Raw genomic sequence first — 25,844 nt, forward strand, 5'->3', positions numbered from 1 at the left:
TTCATAGTTTCTTCTTTGTTTGTTTTTTACTTTCTCCCCAATTGTTTGTAACTCACAAGCTATGACTGCAATGATTTCTTTCATAGAAAGAAAAGGAAAACAACAACAACACAGCTGTTTGTCTTGCTCCAGTGTATGGTGGCTGTAGCAGCATTGGAAATAACATTAAAATCACAAATGCAGAATTCCAGGCCGAGGGAGGTGGTGTCCCCAGAGGTGTGCAGGTTATGGTGCCGCACCGTTTGCTCCCCCTGCCTGGGCGAGGGCCCTCCAGCCGGGGCTGGGAGACATTTCACAGTGGCAGAGGCTGGGGGAGCACAGGTCTCTGCCTGGCAGCCCCCCGGAGGAGGTCCCTCCACCTCCTGTTCCCAGGCAGGGTGGATGAGTCAGAAAGAGAGGAGCCACCAGCCAGAGGCTCCTGGACACCACAGCCACAGCAGCAGGCCTGGGGGGGGTCAGTCCTGGCCATAGGGGGTGGGATGGTGACCACCCCTCTGGGGACTGAGGGGCCTTCGCCTGCAGCATGGGTGTGGACTCACCCTCCCAACCGTCCCCAACAACCCAACCCAAATCGAAGTGAGCCTCTGAGGCAGGGGAAGGGCAGGCCAGGCGGTGAGACTTTCCATCAGAGGCAAAGTAGAGATCTGGGCTGGTCAAGCCAAGGGTGGGGCCTGGGGGGTGCTGCGCCACAGGAAGAGGGCCCAGGGGTCCGAGGCCAGGGCACACAGCAGCAGGGGCAGGGCCAGGCCTCTGGGTCCAGGCCCATCTGCGGCTAGGCCCCACGTGCTTTCCCCAGGCAGGACTGGTTCAATCCCGTCCAGGTTCCTGGGGCTGGGCGGGGTGACGGCTGTCTGGTTGGGCTTCTGGTTGGGGCTCCGGCAGATGCCCGGCTGACGGAGGGTGCCACAAGGCCTCCAGACCCCTTAACTGTCCCGGAGCACCCGACTTGGAGAAGAAGGGCTGGGAGGAGATAGGCCAGCCTGCCGGGTCTCTGCTCCGCGCAGGCCAAGTGGCTTGAAATCTCACAGGTGTGCTGGTGGGGAGGAGGACGGCCGCTGGGCACTCCGCCCCCAGAGATGACCCCTCCCCACGCGGAAGCCCCACCCACGGAACCCCGCCCCCCCATCCAGAAGCCCCGCATCAGTGTAGAACCCCAGGGCCCTACCACAGGGGACTCTCCTCCCTTACAGGAGTCCCAGTCCTGGAACCCCGCCCCCAGGGAGAAGCCCCGCCCCATTCAAGGAAGAAACCAGAACCAGTCTAAGGACATGGTCCCCAAACAGTTACTCCTCCCGCCACCCCCGCCCTACTAGGGAGGAGCCCACCCCTATCCAGGAACCCCACCCGGAGGCCCGCCCCCAGAGAGGAGCCCCGCCCCATCAAGGAAGAAATCAGCGCTGTCAGGGCGGACCCCGCCCCCATCCGGGTGCCCCACTTGGGGGCCCCGCCCGTGTCTGGAGGACCCCCGCCCCCGTCCAGGGAGGATTCCCGCCCCTGTCCCGGGAGGAGACCCTACCCCGTCCAGGACCCCAGCTGGGGACTCGCTCCCGTCCTGGGAGGAGCCCTGCCCCTGTCCAGGACCCCAGCTGGGGACCCCTATCCCTGTCCCGTAGGAGCCTCTAACCCGTCCAGGACCCTAGCTAGAGACCCCGCCCACATCCCGGGAGGAGCCCCGTCCCCGCCCAGGACTCCAGCTGCGCCCCCCGCCGCCATCGGGACAGCCCCGCGCAAGGCGCACTACTTGCATGTGTGCACGTCGTAGACGCGCGCGCACTCCTGGCAGCTCACGTAGCAGCACCAGTGGAAGACGCAGTGGCACTTCTCGCGGCGCCGTTCGGTGCGCGCGTTGTGGCCTCGGCCGCAGCACAGCAGGTCGCAGCCATCGATGCCATGCGAGCTCACGTTGCACGTGCGGTCGCGCGTGCCAAACGAGCCGGTCTCGGGGTTGGGCTCGCAGAAGTTGGGCGAGGCCTCGTAGTACACCAGATCGCGCTCCGTGGGCACCTTGAAGTAGGTGTAGCGCGGCCGCAGGGTTTCCACCCAGCCGCGCGACTCGCGGTGCTTCTCCACAACCATCTCTGAGGCGCTGTCGTACTTGTCCTTGAGGAAGTCGCCGATGGCACGGAAGTCGGGCTGCGACCACCAGCAGGTCTTCACCTCACAGCTGCCCGACAGCCCGTGGCACTTGCACTTGAGATGCATGTGGCTGGCGATGGCCTGCAGGAGCGTGCCGGGGGGCGTCAGGGCGGGCCTCACGCACCCCCCTCTCTGGCTCTCACCATCCGTGCAGGGGCCTGCTCCCCAGGGGTGCGCTCCCTGCCTGCACCGTCCCAGCCCCCACCCCATGTGCTCCTGGCAAGCCCAAGGCAACCTGTCTCCTCCATAAAGGCCCTTCTCCGCGGGTTCCCGGTGCCGCCTCTTCTCTGTGGTGCAGGTGCTCTTGTGGGTTCGCACCCTGGCTGACCCCAGATCCCCGGAGGGCAGGGCCTGGGAGCCTCCCCTGTCTCCTGGCTGGGTCTATACAGGCAGCCTGTACGACTGCGTGAAGGAAGGAAGGGACAGTGACAGTAACTGATGGTCTGGTCTGGGCATGCAGGAGGGTGGACATTAATGCTGACTGGGAGAGCCTGACACCACAGCCCAGAGGACATGTACCTGGTGGCAAGGCCAGGGGCTGACCAGTACCTGAGCATGACTAATGGGAGTGGCTTGAGCAGCCCACATTCAGGGTCTGGGAAGTTGGGTTTATGGGGCTGGACGGGAATTCCAAGAGGAGGGAGGTAGTGTGGAGGGACGAGGTGGGGGGACTCTGGGGCCCTGAGGGCCAACAGCTGAGGGATACATTTTTTCCCTTTTCTATTGGAGGGAAGGGGTGGAGTTGGGGGAGAAGGGGCGTGTAACTCAAACCTACCTGTCCACCATTGCTTGGACCACTGTGGTGGATGCCTGCCACCCATGAGCCCTGGAGATCCTCAGGCAAGAGGATGTAAACTACTTCCTTCACCAGTTCAATAGTGATGGTGATCACTACTGCAATGATACCATGTTGGTTGGTAGATCCACCTTGATAAAATTTAATGTTAAAGCTAATACCACCCGTTTCCTCCTTCATTGTGGCTACAGGGAAGTGTACAGCCAAGTGCGTGAGTCCCATTATACTCCTGTTGGCTGGTGTACAGTGGGCTCTACATCCAAACCCTGCCTCTCTCCTGTTTCTTTTACGTGTCCCTCTCATACTGGCCCTTTCTGGGCGTCAGTACTATCTGGCATCCCTTCCCCCAGTTCATTTCCATCTCATATCTATGTTCTTCTCTTCTTCTCTTCTCCAGAGTACAGACCTCTTCGGTGTCTTCAGGTCGACTTTTATCAAAATTACATATGCTTATACCTTGAGGAGTCCAAGAGTCTCTGAGACTCGCTCCCACACCCACTTGTGCACAGCACCTTCCTGACCAGCCAAGGCAACACCGTGCCTCTTGCATGTCCAATGGAATGTTTGTCTGGCTGCTTCTTGAGCATTGGGGGCTCCAGCAATGTGTCCCCTCTCACCATGGAGGGTGGGAAGTCAGCTCCTCACCATCACCCCACCGCTTCAGCATACAACTGCCCAGCCCCCTCCACCCTAAAGTGGAAGCATAATCCAGCTAGAGTGATATCCAGGACTGGCGGTATTGGGACTGTGTTAAAGTCATACCCAGCCAAACCCCACGACAGGGTAGGATTCCTTTCTTTTTCTACAGAATTTTATTGTTGCTGTTTTTTACATACTTATTACAGATTCAGACTCAAACCCTCCCTAAATCATCTGAATATCCTCTTTGAGATGTTCAAACATGTGGCATATACTGTGATTTCAGCTTCTTCAAGACATCTTTTTCAGAGGCTATCTGGTAGATTTTGTGAAATGTGCATGCCTGAAAACACATCTTTTCTATGTAAAAAGTGGACAAGATGGTTGAGCTGGGTATAGAATTCTTGGCTGAGAATCTTATTTTCTTTAGGACTCTGGAAGCATGGCTCCATCTTTCTTCCAGCCTCCATTGCTATTCTTGGGAGCTTGAATGCCACTTTGATTCCTGATCCTTTCCATGAAACCCGCAGCATAGAGGGCTTCCCTGTGAATTTCAAGGTGTGATAGGTCTTGATATGGGTCTCTTCTCTCACGTGCCAGGGTCACTTACTGGGTCTGTTTGGTCTGAAACTTGTGATTCTCAGTCCTGGGAATGTTCCTGCCTTCTTTGCCAACATTCTCTTCTTCATGTTCATCATTGTCTCTCTTGGACAGATCCTCCTTGTTTTCCATTCTTTTCCTATTTTCCATCTCTTTGTCTTTTTCCTTCTGTTCCATGGACGCGTGTCTCAAGTATCTGCCAACCTTTGTGTGGGAAGTTTGGTTTCTGCTATTCTACTTTTATATACAGCAGCTTTCTTTTTCTCTTAATAACATTTTCTTTTAATTTAACACCCTATTTCATTTTTATGGAAAGAGTATTTTATCTCTCTGGGGATAGTGGCAGTTTTTATTTTCTTTCCCTTTTTTCAATCATTTAAAAAACATTTAAGTAATCTCTGTGCCCAGTGCAAAGCTCAAACTAATGACCCTGAGTCACACACTGTACAGCTGAACCAGCCAGGCACCTGGAGTAGTGGCAGTATTTGAAGTTTTCATCTCTCCTTACAGTGTCTCTTTCTCACAAGTTCTGTTTTCATTTGTTTTGGTCTTCACTTTTGTGGTTGTGAGTGGCTTTCCTCAGATGTCCTGGGACCCTTGGCTGGCTGCTCATATTTAAAAGGAGAACACTACACATCCTGTTGGGGGCTCATGTGCTTGGTGGGGGCTTATCAGCATAGGCCCTCATTGTAGAGTGACCTGGCCACTTTACTTCATGGGGGAACCCCAGGTCAGTTCATTTGAGTCTCTTCTTGGGTTGATTCAATCCCCAGGGGAGAGGGTCATCAAGATTCACTGTGGGATACAGAGACTAGGAAGAGAAAGATGTGTGTAGATGGAGACAACTTTCTCTCAGGAAACCTTACCTTCCCCAGGCTGTCCTTGGTGTCCCTCGGTCCAGACACACTGTGATTTGCCCTTCCTGGAGAACAGACCTCCAGACTTCCACCATGGTAAAGGGTAGGGACTTTTCCTGGTTGCAAGGAGTTGGACAGAAGATCTGGTGGGTTATAAACTGCTTTTAAAGTGGATTATCAGCCCATCTTCCCATGTTTAGCCCCATTATTGATCTCTAATTTTCAAGATACCTGATACTAGTAAATCCTGGGTTGGTTCTCAGAGTTCTCCTCTACTGGTTTAAGATTCTACTTTCTCCTAAGACCCAAGTATTCATGGATTAGTTTATTAGTCTGAAAACTTTTGCTGCCACGTTAGCCCCTGGTTTCCATTGTCAGGTGTGATTTTGTTCTTATGTGTTGTAATATTCATTTGCTGTCATTTTAGTTGAGTTTCAGGGGTGCAGAGGGATGCTTCTGTTTTGGGATTCCTCATAGACCCTTCAGTCCTACAATGGCCATGTGATTCCTTCCCAAGTACATTCTATGACTTATAGTTTCTGGTTCCCTGCTGAGACATTCAGACTTGCAGTTTGGCTTTGTAAACTTAAGGAAGCATATTTCTTTGTTTACCATCTGCATCTCCTAATTCCAGTATCTGGAGTCCCTGTGGACTTGTCCCTGTGGATTTTGCCAATGATCACTCATTGTATCAGTAGCTCACGTGACAGGCTATCCTTCTTGATTATGTGCTGAATGCTGTGTTTAAGAAATTAGTCGTAGAAACATTTTTTTGACTTGAAAAAGGCAATCCTCCTCCAAAGAGGATTTGCCTGCCTTTTCCAGGTGTGTGGAAAACCCAGCAATTTGGGTACACCATAATCTGCTCTCAGATACTGAGATTTTTTGAGCCTGCACATGTGAGCAAGGGCTGGTCTCCTTCTGGTTTTCCTTTACTCCTCAGGGTCCCAGCCTAAACTGAGGCATGGTTTCCTAGAGATAGCACTCTTGGTGGGGCTGTTGGCTCTGGGGGGGGTTAGGGTTAGGGTTAGTATATATGCTGTAAATGCAAAACTGGACAAAAGTTCACCAGTTGCCAGCCATTGAACACCTGCTCCCCAGAAACTCCCATCGTGTTCTCTTCCAGCTGCGTGGAGTCCCCTGTTCAGCCTCTGACACCCTTATACCCGTCCTTTTATGAACCCAAGTTCTTTACTTTCATGTGGTCCACATTATTGCTACATGTTTCTTTCATTGTGAGAGATTTTTGGTCCTGTTTGGAAAACCGTTGCCTACTCCAAGTTCACAGAAATGTTCCCCTATGCTTTCTTCCTACCATGTTTCTTTGTTGGCTTTACCTTTGCCACCTGGGTTCATAATTGACCTTATATATGGTGTGAGGTAGGGGTTAAGGTTTTTTTTTTTTTTTCCTTCCTACATATGGTGATCCAATGGGCCAGCACCCTTCACTGAAGACCCTATTTCTTGTCAGCACTGCACTGTCTTCCTCGGGATAAGTCAGGTGACAGGCAGCCCATGCTTTTAACAGGACACATCCCACATTGCGTCCTGTATTTGTCCTGTTTCTGACGGAAAGATGAGTCAGTCACCTCATCTTTTGTTGCTGGCAGTCAAACATCGCAGTCCCCTGCAGTCCTGGGTTCTAAGGCCAGCCCCTCATTGTACTGCTGAATCTGCTCGGGCTCTCTGGGCTCCACCAAGTGCTCAGGGCTCCATTGGCTCCCCGTGACCTTCAGATGCCATCCTTCCTGCTGGGCCCCATGTTTCTTCTTCCTCTGCTCTCCTCTTGCTGTTCTACCAGATGACCTCACTCACAGGCAAGCACTGGGGCTGCCCCAAGGCTCCTGGCTTCCCTCCACCTAGAGAACTGTGTTCCTTTGCATACACTGTTTTCAGCACCACTGCCGACAGAAGGCTTTTTCTTGAGATGCCAGCCTGGGGTGTGGCCCCTCTGAGGTCCCCACGTCACTTTGTGTGTTCCCTTCCTTATCACACAATGTCCCAAGCAGTGCCGTATGGACCTCGCTGTCTTTCTCCTGGGACATGCAGGCACTCCTGCAGGGCAGGCCTTGAGCCCACCACCCTGCCACCCTGTGGGACTACCCTCGACCCTGGTGCAGCAGCTGGACTGGGCCATTTCAGACAGCCCTGGCACAGGGGAGCAGCTCCCTAGCCTGGCCACCACCAACAGCCCTCCCTTCAGGGGACCAGGGCACATGTCCAGCTCAGAGAGCTTCTGGTTCCCCAGGACCTCAGGAATGTTGTCAGAGGGTGCATCCCCAGATCCCATTGTGTCTGTGCCCCTGCAGGATGCACAGGGCCTGGACGGATGACCCCTCTGCACCCGAGAACATGCAGGCCAGGAGCCCCAGGACACTGCCCCACTCCACACACCCCCAGAACCCGCCAGGAGCTGCCATTGTACCTGGCGGCCGGCCTCGTTGTTGTGACGGTTCATCGCGGAGCGGGCGTCTGGCCGGTTCTCCCGCGCATCGGCAAACTCCCGAGACACCATGCCGCCAAATTCGATGTCCTCACTGCAGCCGCCCCACTTCCAGCCCTCGCCCGGCAAGCCCTGGTGCCGGCTGCTGCAGCCACAGATGGCCGCCGAGCCCTCAGCGCATGAGCGCGTCACAGCGAAGGCCACGCCGGCAGAGGCGATGGCGTGCACAAAGGCAGATTCCCGCGTGGCTGTGGAGAGAGGCGACCGGGTTGGCAGGCCCAGCAGGGGTTGGGTGCTAGAGCCTGGCCCGTGGCGCTGTGGCCCCTTGCTGGGCTGGGCCTGGGCCCCCGGGGTGGGCGTGCATCCTGAACTCACAGTCACCGAGTGGCCAGGCAGGTCTGCCCTTGGTGCAGAACACCCGTGGAGGAGGACAAGTATCAGGAGAAAGTACCCGGGGGCCAGCCAGCCCAGGAGTCCAGGAGCAGTGCTGGACAGCCCTCCCTGAGACTCCGGCCATCTGCGGGCCAGCTCCCAGCCAGTGCTGGCCAGGATGTGCAGGATCTGAGCCCTGAGCACTGCTGGGGGCAAAGGGACTGGGGCTGCGCCTTGGACAGTGTGTGACCTCCTTTTACAAATGGACGTCTCCCCTGTGGCCAGGCCATGCGGCTAGGTATGTACCCGGGAGGACACCCAGGTGCTCGCGGGGCCCAGGAAGCAAATGGCACAGCCCCAGTGGGGAGGCTTCAAAATATCTCTCTGCAGGTCAATGAGTAGAGATCTGTGGCCTTGGGGATGTGATGTGCAATCCCCCAATCGAGGGGGACTTCTGGGGACCTCTGCTAACACATCTGTCTCACATGTTTGGAAGCTGCTGAGAGAATGGGGCTTCAGAACTCCCACCCCAAGACCGGCAACGGGAACCCTGCGGGGGGATGGATATCAACTAGACAGCGGTGACCATTGTGCAATGCCCACATGTACCAGACCCTCGCGTTGTGCACCGGGAACTGAGCGTCTTGGGTCAGCAGTAGTGCACTGCCAAAAGGAAACTGGAATTCGGCCCAGCAGGGACAGAATACAGAGCATGGTAGATACAACCAGTAAACCTCCTCCTTGGACCCCAGCAGTGCAGAGTGCATCTGACCCAGATGTCCAAGCCCAAAGCGTCTGGCAGCCTAATGGCCTGTTTGGGTGGCAGCTCTGGCCCATACACTGTGCACTGTGCCTCTCGTTCTGTCTGCACACCTTCCCCTTCTTCATCCCAGCTCCAGGAATGGCCACCTCTTCTGGGACCTGCTCCAGATCGGTGGCCTCCACAGCACTCAGTGCCCTGTACCAGCCCCCTGCGCCCAGCCCTAGAAATTCTGAAGGCCTCAACATCCAGGTTCCTGCAGACCCCAGGGGCTGGTCTGGAGGCTACCCAGGCCCCCAGAGGCAGGGGGAAACTGAGGCTGGGGAAGTGGTTTTGCAGAAGAGCAGTGGAGAAGGGCTGGAGCTCGGGAAGGAACTGGTGAGGTGGGCCAGGAGCGGACAGAGGCATGTGAGGGGCATTGAGGGAGGCCTGGAAGCACAGAGCATGTGGAGGCTCTGCAGAGGCTGGACCCCAGCCAGGCCTCCTCAGACTCTGTGAGTGCACTGCACCTGTGGGTCTGTACAAGCCTTCCATGCTGGGCATGGGGTGGGTGACCTGCATGTCCCCAGATTCCTCCTAGGCAGCAGCTGGGACAGTGCTGGGGCACCCAGTGGCTCCTGACACAGAGTGCAGCTGCCTCCCCATCCACATCCTTGCCTGAGAACTTCTTTTTTGGGACGGGGATGAGTGGGTGGGCTTTCTCCTGGGGAGGGAAGAGAGGCTGTGAGGAGTGGCTGTGGGCTCTTCCCCATGCCTCCTCAAGCTTGTGAGCTCCAAAGCCAAGGCAGGCAGAGGAAGGGGAGTATCGAGACGGGCTCCAGCCAGTAGCATATACACACTCAGACTCACTCAACAACCAACACACCTGTCACCAAAAAGCACACATTTACCATCCCGTGCCTCCCCCCACCACCCCCGCTCCCCTCAGGCCTTCCCTAAGTCCAGCCCTCAGCATCTGTCCCTGCACCATCAGAGGCTCCTGGAGGGAACCCAGGGCCCTAGCCTGCAGCTTCCCCCACCCACGTGTCTGCACACACACACAGTCACAAATACTCATGCACAGACAGGTGCACATATATGAACACACATGCACACACCAACACACACGCACACCACACACACTCATAGGCAGGTGCATGTGTTCAAACATGCGTGCACAGGTATGTGTACACACAGGCTGAGGGCACAGCCCTTTGCTTCATGACCACCTAGCCCTGCCTGGGCCCCTCTGAGTTCTTGGGGTTATGTCCTTGCTTGACCTGCACACAGGCCTGTCCCACCTGCTGCCCTCCCAGCTCTGGCAGCTGCTCCCTGTCCTCCAGCCACACTCAGCCCCTGTTCTCCCCTTAGGCAATTTGCAGCTGCTCCTCTGTTCATGTGCACCTGCCATTTCCCCTGTCTGCTCCTCAGGCTGGGGTCCAGGCCCTGGCATCTGGGTGTGGTCAGTGCCTGGCCCGGGGAGTTCTTGCCTCTGTCCACTCCCGATTTGTCCCCTCCCCAGCCTGGAAGCTCCCTGAGGCGGGGACTGTGTCTTGTTCATCTTTCATTTCCAGTGGCCCTGGGCTGGGACAGGATCTGCAGGATCTGAGCCCATGGGGCTGGCTCTCCACCCTTCCCCACTCAGCAGCCTTCACTGCCCCCTTTCTTAGAGGCCAGCCACTCCCTCAGACGCTGGACGCCCTTGCCTCACTTTGCTTCGGTCACACAAGCCATCAGTTCTCAGGCAGGCATGTTCTAAGGCCTCCATGAATAAATGCCAGTGTGCCCTGAACACGAAGCCTTGTCCTTCTGTTCCGCCCTCCCCCAGAGCCCACCTTTATTTTGTCTTCCCAAGAGAATGTTCTTCTCCAGGTGGGCTTGGCTCCTTGCTTGCTCACCCTGCTAGAGTCCCGGCCTACAGCCTCCCCTACACTCTGTGCAGGGCCCTGCAGTCTCCTGGGGCAGACTGGCATGTCCTGAGCATGGCTGGAACCCAGTACCCACACCAGTGCCTTTCTTCCTGAAACCTCGGGCTGCGCCAAGCTGGCTGGGGCCCCTGATGGCCCTTCTTCAGGCCCTAAGTGCCTAATCCCAGCCCAGGGGGCCAGAAGCACTCCTACTGGAGGAGGCTGCCTCTGCCTCTGCCCGCTTTCCCTCCTCTGAGATAAGGGGAGAGCCAGTGAGCCTGGGGCCTTGCTCCTTCCCCGAACAAGGGCTTGGCTGCTTATCAGGCTCAGGCAGACAGGCCAGGGTGCTAGACACATTCGAGGGGAAGGGCGTGCTTGGGGTGGAGTGGAGGGGGGGCCCCTGAACTTGGAGGAAGCAGAACTTAGTCCTGCCCTGCTCTGTCACCAGCTGGCTGTGTGACCCTGCCCAGGCCTCCCTCCCCCTCAGGCCTCCATTTCCCCTTCTGCCCAGAGAGGAAAGGGCTCATCACACACGAAGTCCCAAAGGCCGAGAACACCTTGTCGCCTGCCTTCACCTTGCTCCAAAGGAAAAGAACCCTCTGAGGAGAGGCCACAGGACCCATGGCCAAAAAAGTATGCGGCAGTTTGTTCTGGCAAAGGCAGACTGTTTTCAATGGAGCACGCAGCCTCCACACAGGTTGGGAAGGCTGTGTCCTGGTGTGGCAGACACCTGGCCTGCCCTACCTTGCTGGAGGGGTCAGGGCTGTGGACACCCCAGGGGGAAGGCAGTAGATACCAACTGGCCTTGAGCAGATGCTCCAGGGACACCCATGGAGGCCCTCTCACCAAAGATTCAGGAAACATCAGGCAAACCCAAAAAGCCTGACCAAGCTCCTCCTAGTCTCGAAGGCATGAGAGGCATGGGCCAGGTGGACCTAGGACGGGATCCCAGACAGGTGGTAAGACGGGTGAATCTGGGCAAAGTCCAGAGTTCACACTGGCAGATCTTTGTTCTGATGGATGCGGCTGCATCTGGGGCTTGTCAGCCCTGGGAGTGGGGAGTGGGAGAGGAGATGGACTCGGCACCGTGCCTGCAATGTTTCTGTATGTCTACAGTTCTTGCAAAATACAACATTGAAGTACATGCTAGGGTCATGCAGAAGGAAGACCCCCAGTGTGTCCAGGTGATACCCCACAGTAGTGGGGCTTCTGATGTAGGGGTCTCTGGCAGCCTTCCTATGAACGGGAATCACAGGGCATGTCAGAACACTTGTGGGTTGTGTGTATGTGCGCGCGCGCACGCGCTTGGGTGGAGAACCCACAGCTTTTATGGGATTTCCACAGGGGGCTGAGATAAGAAGGTCATGATCTGACTGGCTGGGGCAGCCTCAGGCTTTGGAGGAGGTGGGACAGGGCTCCCCTGAGGCCATGGTTGGGGAGGGCACAGTGGGGACTCAGACCAGGGTCTGGAGCCCTGGCAGCCGCCCCAGTCACAGCAAAGCTCTTAGCCACAGACACCAGCTTTGTCAGAGGTTTCTGCTTCTATTTATACAACAGAGGCAGCCAGGGAGTGGGAGAGGAGCCCTGACACTGTGGGAAGGGAATCACATCTTTGAAATGAGATTGTAAACACCCGTCGAGGTCACGGCAATGGACTCCAGCAGGTCAAGAGAGGAGGAGAGCACATGGGTGCCTGGGATAGAGTCAGCCAGAGCCCTTGGAGGTGCTCAGGACTGCCCTGCTGGCTCCAGGACATGTCTTCACACCTGTGAGATGGGCTTTGTCTCCCTGGGTCTCTGAACTCCAGAACTAGACCGATCTTGTCTCCAGACTTGGATGTCACAGGCTGGTCAAGTAACCGAGCTCACTGGAGGACTGAACTAGGACTGCCAAGGGTTGTCACTTTTCTCTGAGAGGAAGACACACGGAAAATGACTGTCACAATTTTGTAATTGAGGTTGGGGTTGGGAAAAGAAAGAAGAAAGGGAACTGGGTGACAAAGTCGTTTTGTGAGGCAAGCATCCTCCTTGGGGAAAGCCATCTTTGCCAGAAACTTGACATGGTTTCATTACCAACTATTTATTGAGATCCTGCAAAGTATCAATGATCTATCCCTTCTTCCATTCATCTACCATCTTCCCATTTATCTTTCCATCCAACCATCCACCAATGATCTATCCATCTACCATCTATTTATCATCTATCCATCCACCATCTCCCCACGCACCCATCCATGCATTCACCCATTCATCCATCTGTCCAACCATCCACCAATAATTTGTCCATCCACCTTCCATTTACCTATTCACCATCCATCCATCCACCATCCATTTATCCACTCACCATCCATTCATCTATCCATCAAACCATCCATTCATTCATTTGTCCATCTATTCATTTGTCTATGCACCATCCCTTTATCCATCCACCATCCTTCCACCCTTCCACCCATCCACCCATCCACATCCATTTATCCATCCACCCACCCATCCATCCATCTACCCTTCCATCCATCTACCCTTCCATCCATCTGTCCATCAACCCTTCCATCCATCCGTTCATCAACCATCCATCCATCATCCATCCACCCACCCACCCATCCATCCACCATCCATTTATCCACCCACCATCTATCCATCCATCCACCATTCATCCATGCACCCTTCCATCCATCCATCATCCATCCACCCACCCATCCATCCATCCACAATCCACCCATCATCCATCCACCTACCATCTACCCATTCTTCCACCCATTCATCCATCCATCCTTCCACCCATCCATCCATCCATCATCCATTTATCCACCCAACCATCTGTCCACCCATCCACCCACCATCCATCCATCCATCCATCCAGGATCTGAGAGTCTAGGCTCAGATCTAGGAATATGAGGTGGGTAAGATGTAACATATCCATTCTCAAGAACATAGGTAAGAAACCTGCAAGACAATGGATTGCTGCTCTATCTGATGGAGTTTCTAACAACTCAGGTTTTCAAAAGTTGAAGGAATTACCCATCCGACTGTCAATTACAGAGAATCTGGATGACCCACTCTCCAGTAGAAAGAATCCCTGTAGTGGAAATGAGGAGAGTGAACCAGGGGAATCCTGCCTCCAGCGAAAGAACTGCCTCCTTCCAGAACTTGAACTCTGCTGTTGTGCATCAGGTTATCGGTTTTGAGCTGTGTCAGGACATCTGCCTTATAATTCATGAGAGATAGAGTAGGGGAAATAATGATACACAATGAAGCTTCACAACCTGAACTTGGGCAGGACAGAATGGATGGATGGGTAGATGAATGGATTGGTGAGTGGCTGGCTGGCTAGCTGGGTGGCTGATTGGGTGGGTGGGGGCGTGGATGGGTATATAGATAGATGGATGTGTGGATGGGCAGATACATGGATGGATGGATGGTGGATCACATGTAGATGGGTGGATAGATGTATATATGTACGGATGGATGGGTAAGTGGATGGATGAGTGGATGAATGGATCAATGGATGATGGATGGTGGATAGATGAATGTGTACATGAATGGATGGGTGTGTGGATGGGTGGATAGATGGGGGTATGGGCAGATGCAGGATAGATGGGTGGGGGGATAGATGGATGGATGGATGAATGGATAGATGATGGATGGTGGATAGGTGAACCTGTAGATGGGTGGATGGATGGATGGATGGATGGTGGATAGATGAACATGTAGATGGATGGATGGATGGGTGAGTGGGTGGGTGGATGGATGGATTGATCAGGGTAGAAGAGTGTGTCAATGGATGGATGGGTGAGTGGGTGGTGGGTAGGTGGGGATATATGGTGGATGGACGATGGATGGATGGACGATGGATGGATGGATGGATGGGTGGGTGGGTGGATACATGGTAGATGGATGGATGAGTAAAGTCTGGGACAGCTGAGGGAATCCTGACTAGCGAGAATGGGGTGTCTGGCAGAGGGCAGGGAGAGCAGCCCCACAGTGTTCCATCCCAGCTAGTCTAGTGGAACCTTAGGCGTCACCCATGAGATAGGCTTTGGCAGTAATTTTGCCTCTTTCCGAACTTGAAAATTAGAGGGATCTTAACAAATTCCTGTTTCCAGATTTGAGTTTCATGAGCTTGTCAAGTACCAGAGATCATTTGAGGAGTGAATTAGGATCACCAAGTGTTGTTACTTTTACTTTTTTTGTGGGAGAATAAGACATATAAAAAGAACTATCGTAATTTCAGAAAAAAAAAACCATTTAACACACAAAAAAGATATATTTCCAGGGTACTTTGTGTTGAAGAAAGTTCATCTTTCACATTTCACCATGACGTTGGCAATTGGCAACTGTTAATTGAGCACTGACTGTGTTCTTAGTGGACAGAAGCCTGCAGCTTCTGTTCTGGAGCTGACTGTCCTGCAGGGAGGTCATCCAGGAGGCTGTTTCAGCCTGGACCAACAGGTCACCCTGCCTTGAGTCTGGCGCATCTTTATCACTGCTGAGAGAACTGACCCAGACAGGAAGATGGGCACTCCTCTCTGCCTAGCACTGTCATCGGTCCTGCAGGCCCCCTTAGCACCAGCATGCTCAGAGTGGGTCAGTGGCTGACCCACAGCTGACCCACAGTAGTGAAGGCTGAGCCCAGACAGAGTCAGGGAGATGCTCCTGCACCCCCAACAAGGGGTCCTAAGACTCCACCAGGTATGTTTGGTGGCCTACCCTTCCTCTCCTGGGGGAGGACTGTGGGGTCCCACACTGGATGGGAAGGATGAGACTAAGGGGGTACTGGAGTGGCCTTTCTGAGAAACACGTGTGACCTCCAGCAGCAGAAGATCCTGGAAGGGGGCTGTGGTTTAGATATGACCACTGATCAAAGAGATGTAGTTCCTGGGTGGACCACTCTGAGAGCTCTGCAGAGAGGAGGGATAGGGGCTGTTCCATCAGCAGTCACCCCAGGCAGTGTATCACTGCATACAGAAGCTGGGCCCTGGGGCCACAGTTCTTGGAGGGACACCTATTTCTCCAAGGGGTCCCCAGGTGATTCTGATGCAACCCTGAGCTGAACCTCCAGGTTCTACTATAGCCCAGGGCACCATGACTGGAAGACCCCCCCCAAGATGGAGGCCAGACCCAGGAGACCCCCAAATGGTACCCACCAGGAGAGAGGAGGGAACAAGGGGAGGGGGAGAAGCATCTCTGATACAACCTCCTTAAGATGGGTGTATGAGGGTCGTAGAATAGAAAACTTTCATAAATCCCCCATCAGAGTGAGAAGGGGGGGTTGATATGGGGAATCTCTGACACTTTACCCATCAGAGGGACCTGGGGGGCTAATATGGGGGATCTGATTCCCCTCCCATCAGAAGGACATCAGGGGATTAAAATGGGGGAGATGACACCTCTCGCATCAGAAGGGCACTTCTTGCATCAGAAGAGCTGACACTTCTCGTATCAGAAGGACATAGAGTGATTATTATGGGGAGGTGAAATCTCCATATCAGTGGGACATGGGAGCTATGTTGGGGGAGTCTCTGTCATTGCCTCCTTCCTGCTAGTGTCTGCAGACCATTTGTTGGCGCCTACCTGATGGCTGGCCTCTGGTTACCAGCCTTTAGGACTTGGGGGCCTGTCTCTAGTCAGCTGGTGGGAGGCAGAGATCTAGACCCGTGCTGGGTAAGGGGCAAGCTCCCCTGAGAGCTGCAGGTCCAGCCTACCAGAACTTTTCTTGGCTGACCAGTGGCTGCAAAAGGACTGTCCCTCCACTGATCTTGCCTCTGTAAGGCACCTTGGGACCCCCTGCTCAGTCTCACCTCTGGTCAGTCTGACCTTGGGGCAAGACTTACATGACACTGAGGCCACTGCAGCCTCAGGTCTGCAGAGGGTTGTCAAGGGCGGGGGTGGGGCACGCTCTCCTTCCTCTGTGGAGCCCCTTCTTTGGCCTCCATGGTTTTGCGGGGTAACCACAGGGCCCTGGCCAGGGCGGGGGTTTCCAGTCTGCAGCCCTTTCTTCCCCAGCACCTTGCAAGGAGGCTGGCTGGACATCCGGGCTGTGGCTGCTGTGGCTGCCCTCCCCCAAGGCATGTGGGAGTAAGTCCCCAGTCCTACAGGCCAGCCCTGCTGGCCCGGAGCCTTTCTGAGCAAAGAGCACGCTCCTGTGGCAGCTGCAGTGCCCAAGGCTGGATGGGCCTTCCGGGCTCTGGGCTCCTGCGGATACCAAGCCCCCAGGCTTCTCTGCGCGCCTGCCCACCGCTCCTAGAGCATCCTAGGGGTGCTCTCAGCATGTGGCAGCCCCGCACACACGCAACCCCGACGACAGGGTGGCCTCAGCCTCTCTGGGGCCTCCCATCGCACTCCTGCTGGGCAGGGAGGGGTGGAAGGAGGCGGCTGCAGAAGCAGGGGCGAAGAGCTGGGCAGCTCTCGCGGGTGCAGAGGCCCGCAAATGCTGGCCGGGGAGATGGGGAAGGCTTTTCCAGAACTTTCTGCAAGCTGGCGCTCCCTCCGCCCTCGGGGTCCCCAGCGCGGAGCTGCCGAAGGAAGGCCGAAGCCCGGGGCTCGGCCCCAGGAGGACGCCCGGCATCTGCGGCCCCAGAGCTGGCAGAGTCCGGGAGGGGAGGCGGCGGTGGCGGCGTCGGTCCACCCCCGGCCGCGCCCCGCACAAAGGCGGAACCCTGGGAGCGGAATGCCGCCCGCGCCCCGCGGCGGCCGCGGCCCCTGGCACCGCGCGGCCGGCGTCCCGGTCACCCGCTGGGGCTAATGAACCCGCCTTTGTGCGGCACTGTCACGCCGCGTTAGGCCCACAATGGCCCGCGATATTCTATATGAGCTTCCCCCTGGTCGGCGATTAGGCCGTGGCCCGCCAGTCATAGCAACCGGGAGGTATGCACTGCCGAGGGGCCTGCGGCGCGGGGGAGCGCGCTATTCACACGCGGCGGCGCGCGGCTCTCCCGAGGGCGTGTGAACCGCCCGCGGCCCCGCGCCTCCCCTGTGCTTAATCTTGTCCTGGTCGCCGGGACATTGTGCTCCGAGCCGGGCGCCGCGGGGCGCCGCCGGGGTCTCTCCTGGCCCCTTACACCCCCCCCCCCCACCCCACCTCCCCGCCAGGCAGAGTTAATGATAAGCGGGGAGGCCCGAGCCTGGCCGCGCCCCCGCAGCCGCCTGGAACCGACACACTTTCGGACGGGGGTCAGGGGTCGCAACCTGGATTCCGGACGCCGCTTCCCCCGGGGCCTGCGTCCCCTTCGCTGCCCTCCCAAGCCCTGAGGCCTGCGGCCTGTGCCGTCCTGGCCCCCCCGACACACAGGGCGCCTACAGACCACCCCCCGGAAGCCCGGCCCGGGGAGGGGCTCTTTCAGGAGGGTCCCAGTGCAGCCGGTCCCAGTGAACTCCTCCGCAGGGCAGGCCCTCAAGGGGACTGACCAAGGACAGTGGCAGGGGGCTGCAAAGGAAGGCCACTGTCTGGGGGAGGGCACAGCCCTGCTGAAAGCTTGATTGACACCAGCGAACCCCGCCCCAGAGACTCAGGGAGTCCTGCAGTAGGGATCAGGACTGGGACCCCAACTCAGCTGTCCACTGGGGTGAGGTCCAGGAGTAGACCCCCCGCTAGGGTTAGCCCATCTCTCTGCACGGGCAGTGAAACCCTCTCCCCACATACTGCGAGGGACACCTGCTCCCTGTTGCAGAGGGACAGGCCCAGCATCTCTCCAGCACTGAGACCCCACGGGTAGTGGAGGGAGTACAGCCCTGTGGCTCCAGGGCTCTGAGGGAGTGGACAATGCAGGTTGGGGGTCAGGGCCTGCACTCAGTGCCCTGCCCTGCTGGGGTGCTGCGGGGAGAGGCTGCATGGATCCACATCCCTCTTCCTGCGGCTACATGCTGCCCAAAAGCCCATGGGCCTGGACGTGGGCCACGGTGGCCCCTGAGCTCCCTTAGGGGCACATCCTGGCTGGGCCTTCTTCAGGCTGGCAGTGGGTCTGTCTGCTGGGGCCCGGAGCCCTGGGACCAGACAGAGCCCTGGGACCAGTCTTGCCTGCCCTGGGTCTTCCCCACCCCCTCACCTCCGGAACGGGGGGTGTCAAGAGGAGGTGTTGGCCTGCTCTTGGGGAAAGCAGGCCCTTCAGGTGCCTGGGGGCCTGCCTGGAGGGACAGATAGCTGCCATGCACTCCAAATTCTTCAAATGCTTTCTGCCCCATGATGCAAGTTACATCAGCCTGCTGCCTTTTGGAGCAAGGGCAGAGGGCCTTTCCTCCCAGCCTGGACTCACGTCTAGCGCCCAGCCCTGTGTTCTGCAGCGGCGGCTTCCAGAGGTCTACCCCAACGAGCCAGCCCCAAGCCCCAAGCTGGCCAGCCAGCCTCTCATGTGTGCATGTGCGCGCGTGAGCGCACACGCACACACACACGTGTAAACGTCCACACACGGCTGGGCCCCTCTCCTCCCTTGGCTGGGCAGTATTAAGCTCTGTTCAAGAGGCCGCCTCAGCAGGGGTGGCCAGACACCCTGTGGACCCTGCCACAAAGCCGGGGTGACCTCTGACACGATTAGGGTTGCCCTGACCCTAATCCAATCAGATTGATTACCACAGGCGCAGCCGGGCGAGCAGGGGGTGGGGGGTGCTCCACAATGGCTTCCCAGAGCTGGATTCTCTCGGGCACCTGACAGCTCCTTCATCGAGGGCCATTCAACTCTTGGGCCACAATGAATTCCGCCATTTCTCAGCCCTGCAGTGGGCAAGGGGGACAGGGGCCCTTCTCTTCCCATTAAAGCCAAGTGGTGAGAGCCTGGGGGCTGAGACAATTTTCACCAGGCAGAAATGGGAGAAGGCTGAGGGCAGAGGGGACAGACAGGAGGGGCAGAGGCAACAGAGGGCAGAGAAAAGAGTGTGCATACAGGGAGGCGACATGGGGGTCGTGGGGGAATGGATGGGGGGAAGGGACACAGGGGAGTGGACCTGCGGGTCATGGAGTTGTAGGGGTGGGAACATGGAGGACATAGGTATAAGTGGACACCTTGCAGGAGAGGGGCCAGGACTCAGGCTTTTGAGGAATAAGGAGGTGCAGGGGAGGACAGGGGCTCTCTGAGACCATAGCCCAGAAGACAGGGGATTGTCTGCTCCCTGGGTGCCCACTCCCTAGGCCCCGGTGGGCCTGCTGTGCCCAGCAGAGAGCTCTGCTCTCCTCTCAACCCCACCAGGTATACTCGGCACCCTGCAGACTCCCACACAGGAGTCCCGGCCTCACCTCTGCACCCCTGTACCACTCCCCAGCGTCCTCACTTGCAACTAGAGCAGCAGTTTGCTGGAAGTGTGTTATGTCCAAGCTCTTGCTATGTGTAAAACACTCAGCGCAGCCCCAGACAGCACCATACACATGTTCTAAGAAAGAGAGAACAGCAGCTTTGGAGATCTAGCTCAGGCACCACCTCCCCTGGGAAGGCCACCTGTCTGCTTGGCACCTCTTTCTGAAGCACCAGAGCAAACTCTTGGCAGTGCCCTAGCAGCCGCCTTGCCTTCATGCTGGACACACCCGCTGTGCATCTGCTGTGTGTGACAGGGGACCCCAGCGGACGTGAGGGCACACTTCAGGGCCTGGTGCTTGTCCTGGGAGAGTGATGGTGGGCACAGAGTCAGGAAACTTGGAGCTGCTCTGGGGCCTGGGAATAGGGCTGAACAGAGGGAACGAGGATTGCAGGAGCTGATCCAGTTTCAGACTGTGGGGAGCAGTGAGGATGGCGCGCAGAGGCAGGCAGCTCTGCATGGGCAGGGAAGTCTGTGTGCAGCAGTGAGGTTTTAGGCAGGCGGGGGGTGGATAAGTCCCCAGGAGAGTGCCCGTGGAGGGGGTGGTGGTCATGCGAAAGGGCAGAGCAGCAGGACTGGGTGCAGAGGCCAAGGGCCCTTGAAGGTCACCCTGACTGAGGAGATTGTGTCTGAGCATACCTGGAGGGTTGTGAGTTGGGCTCTGAGATGATGCAGCCCAATGTATGAACATAGGGGGAAAGGACAGAGCTTGTAGCCAGGGAATGTGAGGCTGCATCCTAGTGGGAATGATGGCTTACCCCAGCGGTCTCCAAGTCAGGTTTGTGTATCCCAAGAGGGTGCATGGAAATGGGGCAGGATCCTTGGACAACATGGGTGGTTCCAAGGCACCCTCCCTTTCTCCCTGCCTGCACCCCTACACCCACCATCTCCCACTTTTCCCAGGTAGGGACACACAGGCTTCCAGGCCATGTTGATAACAACTGGGCCACGGAGCTCTGTGCAAATCAGGTCATCGCCAACTCCTTGTTTTCCACAGAGTGAAAGGAGGACCCAACTGAGACATGAGTGGACAGATTTTTAAACTTTTTGATAGTAGATTATTATGTGATTTTTGTCATATATAATTCAGAAAATAATCAAAGAATTGAGAGTTACATCATATCAAAATTCTCCCATGTCATGTATTCATTGATATGAATGAAGACCCTGACACCTGGATCTTTAAAAGTTAAGAACTGTATACCCACTGGTAAAAGACTGAAAGCCACTCCTGAGATCAGGAGGAAATCAGGGGTGCCCATTCTGCTCACTGCCACCCAACATTGTCCCAGAGGCTCCAGCCAGGCAAGGAACAAGAAAAAGAAAGAAAGGGTATCCAGATTGGAGGGAAGAAGGAAAACTGGTCCTGTTAGTCAACAATATGAAAATCCTATGGAATGCACAGAACATCCATCAGAACTGATAAACCTTCAGCAACATTACAGAGTATGAGCTTGACAATAGAAACCAATCATGCTTTTCTATGCACCAGCAATAAACAATCCAAAAGTGAAATTAAGGAAACAATTCCACTTACAACAGCATCAAAAAAGAGTAAAATACTTGGAATAGATTTGGCAAATGAAGTACAAGGTTTGTATGCTGACAATTGCCCAATGTCATTGAAAAAAGCCTAAATACATGGAAAGACATCCCATGTTCATGGATTGGGTGGCTTAATATCATAATGGCAATATTCCCCAAGGTGATCTGCAGATTCAACACACACTAAACATGCAAGCTTTTGTTTTTGCAGAAACTGATGAGCTGATCCTAAAATCCATACAGAATGGCGAGGGGTCCTGGATAGTGAAGACAGTCTTGAAAAAGCAGAACAAAGTCAGAGGACTCACACCTCCTGATTTCCAGCTGTACAGCAGAACAGGCAGAGAACAGACATGTAGACCATGGGGCAGAGTAGAGCCTAGAAGTAAGCCCACGCTTCCTTCCCTGGCTTCCAGGTGGGGTGGACCCTGCCTGACACTGCCTTCCTCCACCACCCAGCTGGCAGCCTCTTCAAGTAGGTCAGGCTTCTGTGTCCTTCCTGAAGTCCCTGACACTTCTTCTCACCTGGGGAAGCAGGAAGCCTTCAGGGGTGTCTAGGGGCCTGATGGACATGCCTCCTTAGGCCACAACACCACTGGCACAGCAGAGGACTTATATGGATGGCAATCACACCACACGAGTGTGTTCACATGTGTGCACACACACCTGTGCAGATAAATGTGTATATTCGCTCACATACACTTATGCACACATATGCATATACCACACATGTACACCCACCCACCACACAGATGCACACACACATTCATGCACACCATACCACACACACTCACAAACACACATACACACATGCAGACCCTCACATAGCTGATATACCACAGTGTCCTGTGACCCTAACTCTTCCCACACATGGCAGCAGCTGTCCTTGTGGGGACTACCATGTAATTACCCCAGCTGAGTGGCAATTAGTCTCCCATTTTATAAACAGGGATGCTTACACTCCAGGAAGTCAACTGACTCACTAGTCAAGGTCACATGGTGTGATCCCCCTCCCTTCCCTACATGGCCTGTGGGCATGGATATGACCACCTTAAGTGGGGGAGCCTCAGGCACTTGAAAAAATGTAATCTGTCACTGTCAACTCTCCATGCAATGCTTGGTTTCATTCTCAGAACCCCTCCTCAGCTATCTTCCCCTCCATGCACACCAACAGTCCTAGGGGCCAGTGTCTCTTCCTGCCAGACATCTCTTGCCCCTTCCTCTGCATTCCAGAGGCAGCTGAACCAGTGAGTTCTATCCTTACTGAGTTTGTCTCCCTAGGGTACCTCGGTATGTCCTGAGGGGTGGGGTCTGGGTCCCCTACCTTAGAACCCAAGCGGGCCTTTGTAATTGCCTCCTCTAACAGAATGTGGCACTGCATGGACTCTGAGGACAGTTTGGAGAAGGTGGTATGGAGTGGCACTGGCAAAATGGCCAAATGAGGAGCTCCAAGGGCCCATTCCTCCACAGAAACATGCAAACTGTCAGAGCCCTGGAAGGGAGTTCAAGGTTTTTAGAAACCAAGCAAATGCTGAATCAAGAAAAGGTGTCTCTGACAAGTTCTAAGATCTTGGAGGCATTTTCACCTGGTCACACCACCCTTCCTGGCCTAGAGAAGTCTTGAGGTGGCAGTGTGTATTTTTCCCATGTGGGTGGATAGTTCCAGAGGGAGCAGAGTATATGTTGCTCCTCAAGAAATTTTCTGTTTGACTTGAAAAACTGATGCCTACCTCAGAACTCTCTCAGGATTGAACAGTGGCTAACCTAAAGTGACACTGAAAATCAAATGAGCAAGTGCTGCCAGGTGGAACAAAAAATTATAGCGGCCATGTGGGGGAAAAGTGTTGGGGAAAGTTGCTTTGTGGGGTTAAGGGTTTGAAAAGCTGCTGTGTGTACCAGGAGAGTTAAAGTCATGTTCATGCCAAGGGCAGAGAGCATGCTCAGGAGAGATTGTAAGCTTCTGTCCACAGCTGATCATCAGGCCCAGTGCAGGCAGGAAGTGAAGGCTAAGGCAGGGCTGTGGGCAGACTAGCTGATGTTGGAAGCCTTCACTTCATGACACAGCCAATCTGCAAAGACTAGAGGACTTTTCTTTCTTTCCTTTGTTTCCTTTTTCCCCCTCCAAGACATTAAGGAAATTTTTGCCAAATCGTTGGCTGACCACAAGCTAAAGACAAGTCACTAAACAAACAAGCAACTACCGCCCACAGTAAGCACACTAAACTCTGAGGAGGGGAAAGATTTTGATTTCTTGCATGACCATCTTATAATGATCAAAAGGCACAGATATCAACAAAAAATTACAAGGTATACAAAGACACAAAGAAGTACAGGCCTTTCACAAAAGAAAGAAATTAACAGAAAGTAGCCCAATGAAGTGCAAATATTGGATGTACCAGACAAAGACTAAATCACCCATCCTAAATATGGTCAAAAATAATAAAAGAAACCAGGAGAACAAAATCTCAATGAAGAGAGAATATCAGTAAAGAGATAGAAATTACAAAAAGTAGCCAAATAGAAATTGTGGTGCTGACAAGTATGATAACTGAAACAAAATATTTGATAAAGGTTCTCAACAGCAAAGCTGAGCAGCAGAAGAAAGAATTGGTGACCCTGAAGATAGTTCAACTGCAATTATGCAGTCTGAGTAGCAGAAAGAAAAAGGAATGAAGAAAAATGAACAGACCTGTGGGACACCATCAAGTGTAGCAACAAACACCACACTGTAGGTGTCCCAGGAGAGGATAGAAGAGAGAGAGTCAGAAAGAATATTTGAAGAAATAATGACCAAAAATGTTAAAATTTGATAAAGCACTTGAATCATTATTTCCAGGAAGCTCAATAAACTTCAAGTTGGATAAACATAGAGAGAGAAAGTGCTTGCTTTGGCAGCACATATACTAAAAAAAAAAAAAAAAAAAAAAAAAAAAGGACAGAGAAAAAGAGAATTTTTAAAACAGTGAGAGAGGCAATTTGTCATGTACAAAGGGTTCTGCATGATATTAGCAGACAATTTCTCATCAGAAACCAGAATCAGGTGGCAGTGGGATGATATATTCCGGGTACTGAAGGAAAACATTCCCAACCAAGAATTTTACCTTTGGACTATCCTTCCAAAATGTAACATTGACCTAGATGAAATGGATACATTCCTACACACACACACAGACACACACACACACACACACACACACACACACACACACACACATCAGAACTGACTTAAGAAGAAATAGAACATCTGAACAGACCTATAACAAGTAATGAGATCAAACCGGTAATTTAAAACCTCCAGAGAAACCAAACCTTCACTGGTGGATCCTACCAAACAATTAAAGAAGAATCAACACCAATCCTTCTCAAGCTCTTACAAAAAGCGGAAGAGCAAGAAATATTTCCTAACTCATTCTCTGAGCCAGTGTTGCCCTGATACCAAAGTGAGACAAAGACTCAACAGGGAAAGAGAACTACAAACCAATGTCCTTGGAAATATCGATGCAGAAATCCTCAACAAAATGCTTGCAAACCAAATCCTCCAGCATGTTAAAGGGATTATTGACCATGACCAATGGGGATTTATCCCAAGAATGCAAGGGTTCTTCAGTGTAGGAAAATCAACCAATAATAACACATCAAGTTAAGAGAATGAAGGAATAAAACTGCATGGGCATCTTAATTGGAGCAGAAAAAGCATTTGCTATAACCCAACATCCTTGCAGGATACAAAAATTCAACAGATGAGTTATAGAAATGAATTTCCTCAACCTGATAAAAGGCAGTTTTGGAAAACCCACAGCAACCCACTTAGTTGATAGTGAAAGACTGAAACGTTTCTCCCTAGGATCAGGAACAAGACAAGGGTGACCTCTTTCACCACTGCTACTTAACATAGTGCTGGAAGCAGTAGAACAATCAGGCAAGAAGAAGATATCAAGGGTGTACAAATTGGACAGGAAGAAGTAAAACTGTCACCATTCATAGGTGACATGATACTCTATATAGAAAACCTGAAGGAACCTACAAAAAACCTCTCGGAGCTACCCCCAAATTAAGCAAAGTTGAAAAATACAGGATCAAAACAAAAATTATTTGTATTTTATATAGTAGCAATGAATAGTCCAAAAAAGAAAGTAAGAGAACAATTTCATTTACAATAGCATCAAGAAGGAAAAAATTACTTAGAAATGCATTAGTGAGGGAAGTACAAGACATATGCTGAAAACTAAAAAAAAAACCAAAAAAAACAAAAAAACATTGCTGGAAGAAACCAAGGAGGACCTCAATAAACAGAAAGTCATCCCATGTTCATAGATTAAATGAATGTAATGCCCATAACAATCCCAAAAGCCTTTTCTTCGCCCCCAAAAGCCCTTTTCACAGACATGGAGAAATTGATTCTAAAATTCATACAGAATTACAAGGGTCCCAAATTGCCAAAACAATCTTGTAAAGGAAACCCAGAATGGAGGATTTGATTGGCACTTCCTGAGTTCAAAACATAGTATAGAGCCATCAAAATAGTGTGGAAT

At 53.7% G+C, this 25,844-nt stretch overlaps 1 protein-coding gene across 1 annotated transcript in view; it reads right to left on the reverse strand.

Annotated features, from left to right (window-relative positions):
• Nucleotides 1-25,844, reverse strand: part of WNT3A (Wnt family member 3A) — a 42,048-nt gene continuing 16,204 nt past the window's right edge. Inside the window, exons 3-4 of the mRNA XM_082724054.1 lie at nt 7,454-7,719; nt 1-2,217 (exon numbers count right to left, since the gene is read on the reverse strand). Of these exons, the coding sequence (XP_082580180.1) occupies nt 1,738-2,217; nt 7,454-7,719 (746 nt within the window). The 3' untranslated portion in view covers nt 1-1,737. The remainder of the gene's footprint in view (nt 2,218-7,453; nt 7,720-25,844) is intronic.

The sequence above is a fragment of the Mustela nivalis genome, assembly GCF_964662115.1.
Source record: "Mustela nivalis genome assembly, chromosome: 3".
In the NCBI taxonomy this organism is placed as follows: domain Eukaryota; kingdom Metazoa; phylum Chordata; class Mammalia; order Carnivora; family Mustelidae; genus Mustela; species Mustela nivalis.